Source organism: Mustela nivalis, assembly GCF_964662115.1.
Source record: "Mustela nivalis genome assembly, chromosome: 9".
Taxonomy (NCBI): domain Eukaryota; kingdom Metazoa; phylum Chordata; class Mammalia; order Carnivora; family Mustelidae; genus Mustela; species Mustela nivalis.
The window spans coordinates 15857919-15870106 of NC_139028.1; the positions used below are offsets into that span (position 1 = coordinate 15857919).

At 39.5% G+C, this 12188-nt stretch overlaps 1 protein-coding gene across 12 annotated transcripts in view; it reads left to right on the plus strand.

Moving 5' to 3' along the window:
- HOATZ (HOATZ cilia and flagella associated protein) overlaps positions 1-12188 on the plus strand; it is a 29009-nt gene that overhangs the window by 12436 nt on the left and 4385 nt on the right. For 7 of the 12 annotated variants that reach the window (XR_014299106.1, XM_082684312.1, XM_082684311.1 and 4 more), the window contains exons 5-6: positions 11446-11505; positions 12133-12185. Coding sequence is in view for 11 of the 12 variants with exons in the window: in XM_082684312.1 (XP_082540438.1) it covers positions 11446-11505; positions 12133-12185 (113 nt within the window). In the remaining variant the exon portion in view is untranslated. Of the gene's footprint in view, positions 1-11442; positions 11506-12132; positions 12186-12188 lie in introns of all 12 variants that reach the window. The other 5 variants (XM_082684309.1, XM_082684316.1, XM_082684315.1 and 2 more) reach the window with 1 other exon arrangement.

Consider the following 12188-nt stretch of genomic DNA (forward strand, 5'->3'; position numbering starts at 1 on the left):
CCCACCTCAGGCTCCATGCTGAGCATGGAGTCTGCTTGGGATTCTCTCTTTCCCTCTGTCCCTCCCACTCACATGAGCCCTCTCTCTCCAAAAAAAAAGAAAAAGAAAAAAAATCTATTTACAAACAGTTGATTGTATTAGATAAACAAATAAAGGTATATTTTCCTTGTTATAGTAATTCAGTATAATTTATATTAGAAAAAATTTACCTGTTATTTAGGATAGAATATCTAAGCCTTGAAACTTTTGCTATAAAGGACAAGAAAGAATTTTTAATTTTTTATTTTTTATAAACATATATTTTTATCCCCAGGGGTACAGGTCTGTGAATCGCCAGGTTTACACACTTCACAGCACTCACCAAAGCACATACCCTCCCCAATGTCCATAACCCCACTCCCTTTCTCGCAACCCTCAGTTTGTTTTGTGAGATTAAGAGTCACTTATGGTTAAAGGACAAGAAAGAATTAAGACAACATTTAATAGGGCAACATTGGTGCAATCAAGGGAACAGGAAGGATTTCTGCAAAGACAAACTGAGATCTGAAGGGGCAGCGGGCATTAGTGAGGCCAGGAGAAGGGGTGGAGGGGGCAATGGGCGAGCATTCCCGACAGCAGAGGCAACTTTGCAAAGATCCTAAGCTTCAGAGGCCAAAGGGCATTTCAGCAGCTGAATGGCCAGTGACGTCATGCAAAGCTTAGGCCCATGGTAAGAACAATAAGAAGCCACTGAAAGGTTTTACATTGGGAGTTCACCGTATCAGATTTATTTGGGAAGGTCAGGAGAACATAATATGGAGAAGAGTTCCCACTAAAATACGTATGATAGAGCAGAGCATGGATTGGAAGTGGCCAGAGCAGAAGAGGGCAAAGGAGAGTAGAGGCCACTGCTGTGGTCGGGCTGCGGTGGTGATGGCGAGCTTGGATTAGGAAAAGGTGGATTAGAGAGAGAATTAGGAAGTCAAACCACTAAGGTTTGAACTATATATTGGATGAAAGATGAGGCCGAGCCATCTGTCAAAGGTGACTCCCAGAACTCGGGATCGTACAGCAGGTGCCAGTGTCCGACACAGGGACGCTGGGTAGGTCAAGGTCAGGGTTGCATCGGTGTCTTGTTTCGGTTTGTTTCGGTTTCGGTTTGTTGGAGAGCAGACGGTTAAACACTCAGCTGAGACTTAAGGAGTTTGAGGTGCCTCAGAGATAAATAGAGCCATAAGGCCTGAAATTCGGGGAAGTAGGGCCGGAGATGAGATTTGGGCATGATCTGATGGGGAGTCCCCGACCCCCTCCTTCCTACAGCCTAATGGGCAGCACAGGAAAGACACACCTGAAAGGAGCAGGTCAGTGCTATTAACCCCTTCATCTTAGCTACATGCATCAATATGATGAAAACCTTGAAGACTCAGTAGTTGTTTGTTTGTGTGGAAGACAAGCTTTGGTAATCAGACCAAATCATAATAATATATCATTCAATCGTATATACTCTATTGAACTGTAAAGTGTAACGTTCATTTTGTGCTCCCATTTTTCTCAACCTTAAAATTCAAACCTCACTTACGGCTTTTTAAAAAATAAGTGCCTTTTAAAGCCACATTAGTCCATTTAAAAATCACTTTTACTTTCATGCATCTATTTTGTGTGAATGCTTTAAAACAAGAGCAGCACTCTTCAGGGAATTATTATTGGTTTCCATTAAAAGATGTGTACAGAACTGAGAAAAAATATTTTTTTATTCTTCACAACAGATGAATTAACATTTTATTAAAACCTACGTTTAAGGAAAATTGTATTGACTCCCTCTTGTGTAATGACTGATATGTTTTTCTCATTTTAGTAAGCTGTCATTTTTAAATGAAAATTATAAATGTCGGAGCTGGGACTTAAGCCAGGATCAAGCAATTTCCAGGAGGTATGGAAAGGTGCTTAAATACGCATCTTTTTCCTGCCAGTCAGCATTCTCGCTCTAATCAATAATGCTCCGATGTCCGCCATTCACTCTCGCAGATTGCTGCTCTTAGGTTTGCCTCGGAAAACTCATGCTGGAGAAAGCCTTTTCACGGATTATTCAGGCGATCTTTGAAGGTGGATAGTAGATCATTCGAGGTCCAACCATTCTGTATCTTACTATATCGTAGGTATAATTTTACTCTGTGGAAACTGTAGCATCTGTGTAGCAGATTTCAATTAATCGGCTCAGGGAATGGGAGTAAAGTTATGGAGGAAATTCATCTTTGAAGCATTATCAAAATCAGCGCTAGCAGGTTCATACTGCCGTTTGGAATCAAGCCCAGATGTGAGACTTTTTATTGATGATACTGGGTTTTACCTAAAGCCAATGAGAATCCTCACCTTCCTCGAGTTGGCACTTGTAACCAGGAAGAGAACAGAACCTGCTGCGGAGTACATCTGTAGGACTAAGATCTGAAAGTTGCTCGTGCTCCCATCGGACTCCCAATCATAGGCATAGAATTAAAAATTAAATTTAAGAGCCTCGAGAAAAAAGAAATCAGATAATGTTCTTAACGGCTGTTAAACTGTAGAGCCTTGGCTCTGCCTAGATGATAGTCTGAATCTGGAATGTAACTCCTATTTAACAGTTAACTTTTAGTCAAAAAATCCTATCCTATTTAATAGTTAACTTTTAGTCAAAAAATCCTATCCTATTTAATAGTTAACTTTTAGTCAAAAAATCCTATCCTATTTAATAGTTAACTTTTAGTCAAAAAATCCTATCCTATTTAATAGTTAACTTTTAGTCAAAAAATCCTATCCTATTTAGTTTATATTAAATAAGATCTTAGAAATCTCATCAGTTTAAAGGTACTACTACTGGGACACCCAACTGGCTCAGTTGGTTAACCATCTGGCTCTTGGTCTCAGCTGAGGCCTTGACCTCAGTGTTGGGAGCTCAGGCCCCACATTGGGCTCCATGAACATGGAACCTACTTGAAAAAAAAAAGTACTATTCTTTACCCTTTAACACACTTTTTGCAAAGCGCTACGTGATACCATAAAATAAACTTTGGTCAAAGCTGACCTCAAGCTCTCCACTCTGTGTATTCCCGTAACACTAATCTTCTACTAGAATATAATTTTTTGGAGAGTAGACTAAACTTGTCTTATCCACCATGGTTAATCCCAATTATTAATTTTTCACTTTCAAAATGAAGATTGCATGAAGAAAGCATCTATCCCCGTGTGTGTGTGTGTGTGTGTGTGTGTGTGTGTGTGTGTGTGTGTGTGTAAGTGTTCCAAAATATCTAGGATGTGTTTGAAGGAGTCTAGCCAAAGCAGCATGGGATACGGAGTCAAACAGTACTGGGACTGAGTCTGAATACTTGGTCCTGCCACTTACTAGTTAGTTAAGTGACCCTGAGAGAAGTGGTTGCTTTTATGTGGTTGGGTTCTTTCCATATGTCAGGCAGTGATAATAATAATAATACCCACTTCCCTGCGTCTTGAGGACTCAGTGAGTGATTCCCCACACAAGGCCCGTTACCCAGCAGTTACTCAGTGAAAGTCTATCTTCTCTGCTCTCTCTCTGTTTTCTTTCATCCCATAATTAAAAGATAAAATGGTTGTGGGTATAAAGTAAGCTTCAGTATTAAACAAAATGCTTTGATAAAGGGTAAAAGGATAATACAATAGATTTTGGAATGTTGTAGACTATCATCAAAAGATGATGAATGGATCGCAAAAGGCACAGTCCCCCAGATTTTTACATCCTGAATGAAAGACACAATCAAGACTGGCTTGCCCATCGTGTTAAGGAAGGAGACTTTCCTAATATTTCCCCATAATCCTATATTTATTTATCACCTGCAAAAGTAAAGAATTAAAATTAAAATTAAAAAAGAAAATATATATATATATATCACTGAAAATATATTTTGAAATTTTAACTATGGAGCCAAAATGTATGGGCATAACTGGCGAACCCTTGCAGGTAAATAAATTTAAATTTATCGTAATGCCTCACTCTATGCAAATCATGATGAAGGTTTGGATCAGTGATTCCCAACTAGAACCCTATCAAAAATCCACTGGAAAAGGGCTGTTTTCTCCTATACAGACCCTTTGCAATAGTTCCTAGAAATCTGGAAGAAAAGTCTCGTATGGAAGCTGATTTACTGAAGCTACGGCACTAGCAGACGTGGCAAAGAGCTGCGCAGTTCAGACCTGATTCAGTCCAAGGCAAACCCCACTGGTGAGCTAAAACTAGAGTCGCCATTAAAATTAAAGTGACAAGTAGGACCCTAACCTGAATAAGTAGCACGGGTTTGGTTTGCTTGTTTGTTTTGCTTTTGTGTTTTAGCTGGATGAGCCTGTTTGTTATTTCTTAAATCAGTTTGCTATCTTTCCCTAGCAAATTGTCCATTTCATCTATATTTCCAAATGTATTGGCATAAAGGATTCAGTGGGTTTTTTATAAACATATATTTTTATCCCCAGGGGTACAGGTCTGTGAATCACCAGGTTTACACACTTCACAGCCCTCACCAAAGCACATACCCTCCCCAATGTCCATAATCCCACCTCCTCCTCCCAAACCCCCTCCCCCCAGCAACCCTCAGTTTGTTTTGTGAAATTAAGAGTCACTTATGGTTTGTCTCCCTCCCAATCATCAACAAGTCAGGAAATGACAGATGCTGGCGAGGATGCGGAGAAAGGGGAACCCTCCTACACTGTTGGTGGGAATGCAAGCTGGTGCAGCCACTCTGGAAAACAGTGGGGTTTTTTTTTTAACATTTTATTTATTTATTTGAGAGAGAGAGAGAGGATGAGAAAGAGAGCATGAGAGGAGAGAGGTCAGAGGGAGAAGCAGACTCCTTGCCGAGCAGGGAGCCCGATGTGGGACTCGATCCTGGGACTCCAGGATCATGACCTGAGTCGAAGGCAGTTGCTTCTGAGCCACCCAGATGCCCTGGATTCAGTGTTTTTAATCATCTTTTTAATCCTGCCATAGCTGTAGTTATTTCTCCTTTTCATTTCTAATCATTTGTATTTTTTCTTAATAATTATGCCAAAGGATCTATTTTAATAGTCTTCAAAAAACCAATGTTTGGCTTTGTTATTCTCCATCATATTTTTGGCCTCTGTGGCACTAGTCATTTGGTTTTTTATTACTTCTTCCTTCAATATTGAATTAGTTCTTATTTTCCTTCTACCTCCCTTGACTTTTCAGTTTGTTTCTTAATTCTCCATTCTCTTTCTTTTCTACTATAAGTATTTACAGCTATAAATATCCCTCAAAATACTATTTTAGGTGCATCTCACAAACTATATAGTATTGTCATTATTATTTCATTTCTATGTATTTCTAAACTTCTACTTTGATTTCTAATTTGTCCCAAGAATTATTCAGAAGTATTCTTTTTAATTTCCAAGTGTATGAAGTCTTCTTAAGACATTTGGTTTTTTAATTTCTAAAGCATATTGTGGTCAGAAACATAGTTCCTGTTTTCTACTAAATCAGGTTTAAGCAGAGTCATCTTTATGTCAAAGTCTTCAATATGATGCTACCCAACTATCTCACCCTTTATAATCCTTTTCCTCAAAACACACATCTTGTCCCAAGCAAACGAGGCTTATCATCATCTTTAAGCACCTTTCAGCTCATTCCTATTTCCGTGACTCTATTTTTAACTGGACTGGTACCTTCTTTCCAGCACTGAGCATGCTTTTTGTGTTATGATCATTAAGTTAGCCTGCTGCTTATCTAGCTGCCTTTCTCCCTCTGGTGCATAAATTTAAATTCTTAGGTTGCTTATTTTGGAGCTCCTTTAATGTTCTTCTGAACTTTCTATAGCTTTTAAAATTATAAACTTACATTAAGATTTAGATTAAAAAAAGATTTAGATTCAGAGTGGATGTGTTTAAATATTATTGTTATTTTTAAAATATTTTATTTATTTATTTATTTGACAGAGAAAGAGAGATCACAAGGAGGCAGAGAGGCAGGCAGAGAGAGAGGAGGAAGCAGGCTCCCTGCTGAGCAGAGAGCCCAATGCCGGACTCGATCCCAGGACCCTGAGACCATGACCTGAGCCAAAGGCAGAGACCCAATCCACTGAGCCACTCAGGCGCCCCTAAATATTTATTTTTACGTGTTTTTATTTCATTTTCTGGTGTTTGTGCCATGACCATATATTGCATTTATATTCAGTGGAAAGAAAAAAGAATTTCTTTAAATTTCCATGTGAATTAATGTATTTCCTCTAGTATTTTTTAGTCTATTTTCTTCATGGTTTCTTCCTTTTAGATCATCTGCTCCTCTTGTTATATAATAGTAATATTTTGAGAACTAACTACATAGCACATACACTGTGATTCTTATTTAATCATCAGAACAATCTCTGAGGAGGACCATAACTACCTCTGTTAAAACCTGAGGAAGCTGAGGTTGAAACATATAAGTGGCTTTTTCAAAGGCACATAGCTAAAATATAGTAAAGACTGAGTCTGGGCGTATCTGACAATGGACCAAGGTGCTTAACTACTATACCAAATTAATTCCAAGAATTTCTAGATTCTCTGAGTTTTGGAATGGTTGCCAGGTGTCTAGGCAAAGAATCAGTTTTGAAATCACTCCAATACTCTTCTAAGATAGTTTTAGGATTAAATTTGGTAGTTCTGCTTGTGCTGTGGTAATGCAGAGAAAATTTCTTTTGGTAATGTAGATAAGTAATCAGAGGAATAGACACATGTGCTATTTCTGGTTAATGATTCACTCAAAAAATTACAGTAGTAGGCCAAGGAAAAATATACATTTTTCGTAGGAGAACTAGGTCTTGTGAAGAAAGGACCTTTCTTTTAAAGTCTAGTGTTTTAATTATTAAGAGTCTCTTTAATAACTGAAGATTACCTAGGGAGAATGTCTATACTGCGCTCGGGAATTTGTGGACAGAGGCATTTGCATTGTGTAATCAAGGGCGGATAATCTCTTAGGCACCCCCCCTCGTCTCCCCTCCTGGTCTCCCCTCTTCTTCCCCCCAGCTCTCTCCAGCAGCTCACCTGGAGGCCAGAGGTGGAGCCGTCAGTACCCTCCGCACCTGTCCACAGAGGGAAGGCAACCTATCCTTCGCTTTTTCCCTCTCTTCCACATTTTGAAAGCGTTGGCAGAAAATTTTTCTCTGATAATAATAATAACTACCATTATTAAATATTTAGCATTACGCAGTGTTGGCATGATCTCCAGTTTTCACAACAACCTTCCTTAAAAATGAGAAATCCAAGGCTCAGAGAGTGGCTTTTTGATTGACTCTGGATCGTAAGCCTCTAACCTGTGGGTTAGTGATGACAGACAGAGGGAAGAAAGGAGGAGCCAGTGGGGATAGGGAAGGTATTACTTGCCATTAAGCATACAGCAGAACTGAGATTCAAACCCAAATGCTTGGCTCGAGAATATATGCTGTGACCCCCAAGTCATTTGGCTCTGTAAAGCTAAAGAGCAAGAACTAAGCAATTTAATTCTTGATGTGACACTAAAATTCATTAACCACCTATGAGATATTAAATCTATATATTATATATCTTAATTTCCTAGAATCAATTTTTATTTCATAACATATTTTTCAAGAACAGTATATAATATAAATTGAATTTATAAATATATAAGAAAATATTATATTAAAATATTATAAATTCTGATTTCCCTATATCATTTAAAGAATTAATAAATTTTATGACCAAAATGCCTTATAAATACAATATTCCATTATTGAACACAACCAAAATACTGTGATTAGAAATGATTATTCTGTTGTTGTTATAAAATTAACAAACTAATATAATATAAATTAACAAGTAAATTATTTATTTATATAATTATAATAAGTAAATTATTTATCCCTACTGCTAAGGTAAATTGTAAGGATTTTCCCTCACCACTGAATTTATTTAACTAACAAGGCAGAGATCTATTAGACTACTTGGCCATGTTTTTGTTCTGATGACACTGTTGCCTACAGTAATTTTCTTATTCATTCCCAGGAAACATGTCCAAGAAGCAGAAATCAAATCATATTTGAAAGCTTTGTTTCTGGTGCATTATATTATAAAACTGATTTGGTACTAAAGTCCATTAAGATAAAAAAGGACCTGAAATCAAAAGAAAAAATGCATCTATTTTTTTTAAAGATTTTATTTATTTGACAGAGAGAGATCACAAACAGGCAGAGAGGGAGGGAGAAGCAGGCTCCCCGCTGAGCAGAGAGCCTGATGTGGGACTCGATCCCAGGACCCTGGGCCATGACCTGAGCCGAAGGCAGAGGTTTTAATCCACTGAGCCACCCAGGCGCCCCAAAATGCATCTATTTTTTAACATAAAATCTGTGTGAGTTGTTTTTCACCAAGAAAGGAAGGACCAGGGTATGATGTGAGCAGGGATTTGGGAGCTAGAGACTGAGGCAGGTAGAGGCTCCACAGCCAATGGCTCCTTCCCCCACTTTTAAAATAAAATTCTGTAATTGGAGCCCTTGGCCAGGTTACACAAGCCATGAGAACTCACGCTACACGGTGATGCTGGTAGCTCCGTGCTGGCTGGTGGTGCTCTCCTACCGTGAACATGCACTTGGTTGGACCAATCCTAGAATAAATTCTCTAAGACAAATGAATTTTTAATTTTACAATTTCTTTTAGATCTTCTAACTAAATACGTGTCTATGTGTATATGAGCAGTGTTAACTGTCTAATTTGCCTATGGCTACATACATATATATATATAGTCACAGAGTTTTGTTCATAAGGAATTTTAAGAACTATTGATGGATAGATTGTTTAATTTCACTTACTAAAATGTGTTTCTTTTTCTTCTTTTTGTTTTTGCTTAGGCTAATAATTGTGTATTAGTGCAATGATTCCATTCAGACATAATGACTCAATCAATTCAGTTCAACAAAAATTCATTGACTCTCATCCATGAGGCACTGCTTAGCTCTAAGGAAGGTTAAAAAGATGAACAGACTCGGAAACAGTCATGGTCGCAACTATGAGATAAAAGAAGGAAAGTAAGATCAGTACCTTAGTAAAGGTATAAAGGCCTATATAATCACAGTTTGGGAACAGCTAATTGCAGCCGAGTAGCACGTGCCTAATGGAAAAGCTGGAAAAGAAACCAGCTTTGAATACCTACATCAAAAACACGCTAAGTCCTTACCTACAGACGTTATTTAATTCAGTCCCCAGCAAGTAGACGGGTATTATGAAACTTAGTGTTTACAAGTACCCTGGATTATTTTTCTTTCAATAACTGTGGTATAAGAGGCCTGAAACTCAAGTAAAAAAGTAGAAATCCTGTCCCAACATAAAAATGTCACAGGCTATAAAAGGCAAGATTCATGTGACATGAACAAAAGGAGGCAAAGCCCAGGAGCAGGTGCCCTGGCCCCAGCTGCTGATTGCTCAGGCCCTGCATGGGCTCCTTCTCCCAGGCATCTCTGTGGAGCACTTGCGGGGCTGGTAGCTTCTCCTGGAGGCGTCTGGGCGGAGGACTGCTCCCGAGGAACAACTTGGCCATGCAGCAGCCTCTGGGGCTTTGCACAACCTGCTTCCACTGCCTCAAAACTCTCATCCCCATGCTGTGTCTGTTTCGATCTGGTGACTCCCACTGGCAGGCACCAGCTTGTCTCCTCTGGGACGTCTTCGAGGCTCCCCGTACATACATCCCCACCCTAGTCTGAATTAAGGGTCTCTCTTGAGGTCTCTGATCGCACCCTAGACTAGCCGCATGGTAGCACAGTGGAGACTATTCTCTGCAGTGCCCTTGCAGGCAGGAAATGCCTTGTTCAGCCCCTAGCACAGCCACGGTACCTCACGGGGGCTCTTTGTGGATTGAAATGTGTCTCCGCTTAAAAAGGATACATCGGGGGCGCCTGGGTGGCTCAGTGGGTTAAGCCGCTGCCTTCGGCTCAGGTCATGATCTCAGAGTCCTGGGATCAAGTCCCGCATCAGGCTCTCTGCTCAGCAGGGAGCCTGCTTCCTCCTCTCTCTCTCTGCCTGCCTCTCTGCCTACTTGTGATCTCTCTCTGTCAAATAAATAAAATCTTTAAAAAAAATGTTTAAAAAAAATCAAATTAAATTTAAAAAAAAAATAAAAAGGATACGTCGAAGTCCAAAACATTGTACCTCTGGTTGTGACCTTATTTGGAAATAGAACTGCTATAGATGGAATTAGTTAAATTAGTTAATTCTTACTGGATTAGGGTGGGGTGTCCTTTTGAGACAGCCGGGAGAAGACAGCCTCACAGGGAGCAAGCAAGTGCCTGTGCAAGCCCAGTTCAGAGTTACACAGTTGCAAGTAGGGAGTGACACAAATTGCCCCCGACCACCAGAGGCTAGGCGAAGGCAAGGGAGGGGTCCCCTCCAGGTCTCAGGGGAAGCGTGGCCCTGCCTACTCCTTGATTTTGGACTCCTAGCATCCGGAATTGTGAGACAATAAATTCCTGTTGCTTTAAGCCAGCCAGCTTACGGTTGCCCTAGGAGAGCAATGAATGGATGGCTGACTTTGATTTTGTACCCGACTATGACAAATCTGCATCTCTTCTGTTATTTCTTGCTTCTAGCCTTGATCTAAACAGTGCTTCTTTCATGTTATTTGGCCACTTGAAGTTGCAAATTTTATTTATCTGATTTTCAGGTTTTTCTTTTGTTCTCAAATAGTCGCAATGGCAATTTTCTGCCTTGATATCTCCAAAACTGAACATAACTGGATTTTCTGAAAGAATTTTTGTACCTGTATTTGCCTCTCGTTTGTAGTCTATATCTTGATAAATCTTCATGCCTACACTAAATTCGTTTTTAACACTTAGGAAAATTTCCCTGAGAGCGTCTGTGTCTCGAAATCAAAGGCAGAGGGGAGATGAACGAGATTCCATATGTGACCTACTAAGGGCCTTCTTGTCATGGCTTGGGTTGTGGGCTGCTGCTGGAGTTTGCTGACCTCGCTACTTAATGGCGGTTTCGAGGGGTGTGAGGCTGGGCTTTGTTGTCAAACAGAGCGGGATCAACCACAGTTCGCCGCTGTGGGCAACTCCTTTAACCTTAGTGTCCTCCTTTGTAAAATGGGGTCATAGTAGTGTCAAACTTCTGAGTTATTACAAGAAAATAATGGCATAATGTACATACACTTCTTAGCATAGTTTAAGTAGTAAAGTCTTCATAAAAGTTTTTAGATTATTAGATGGGCACCAAAAAATACACTTCCACTGAGTATCAAAGTCACATTGTTTTATAAAGCAGTGTCCTCTGGAATCAACTGTGTTACAAATGGAAAGTATAAATCTATCTTGGAAAATATTTTGAAATTCTACCAAAGATGCCAGATGTAAAATGTAAATGTAAAATGTAAAAAAATGTAAATGTAAAAAAAAAAAAAACTATCCTTTACAGACAAAAGCTTGATTATTGAGTCAAAAAACTCACCCACTTTTTTTTTCCTTTAAGCAGGCTAAAAGGAGAGATGAGATTCTCCAACTCCTAAGAAAACAAAGAGAAGAAAGGATCTCGGTGAGACTGAGAGGCATTCAGATGAATCTGTGTGGGGTGGGGACACTACGGCAGATTCTCAGAGGTTTTATGGATTGTCCCCATAAACCTAAATACTCATAATCCAGAGCTTTCTATCTACTGGTGTGGGGGCAGGGGATAGACATCAGGCAGTCTCGTCATCCTTGAGAAATCAGAGTTCTCTAGACTGTGCAGCTCTGCTCGGAGAGAAATGAGGTGGCCGTGACAGCAGGTTGGTTGTCCCATATGTTAAAGCTGTAGGACAGTCACATGGGCCTCTGTCACAATGGCTACCGCTGTGCTCATCTTTGTTTTACAATGACTGATCATTATTAGATCATACAAAAACAAATGCTTAGTGAAGAGAAACACAGAAAAATAGTAAAACAAATAACAGCACCCTATAAACTTATAGATGTACCAACACCTGCTCTGCGGACTAACCCCTAAATACCCTTCATTTGGAAGGTTTCTAATCCCAGTGTCTCCAGGTTGAAGAAGCTAGTCTGTACCAACTCTGATAATTAGACCTTAAGTTTGTTTTTTTTTTTCCCCCAGTAAGGAAATGTCAGTCAGTGCAAGAAGTAAAAATTATGCTTTTTGAGTTCTGTCTTGTTTTGTTTTTAGAAAGAACTGGTTTCCCTTCCTTATAAGCCAAAGGCCAAAGTACACAAAGCAAAGTA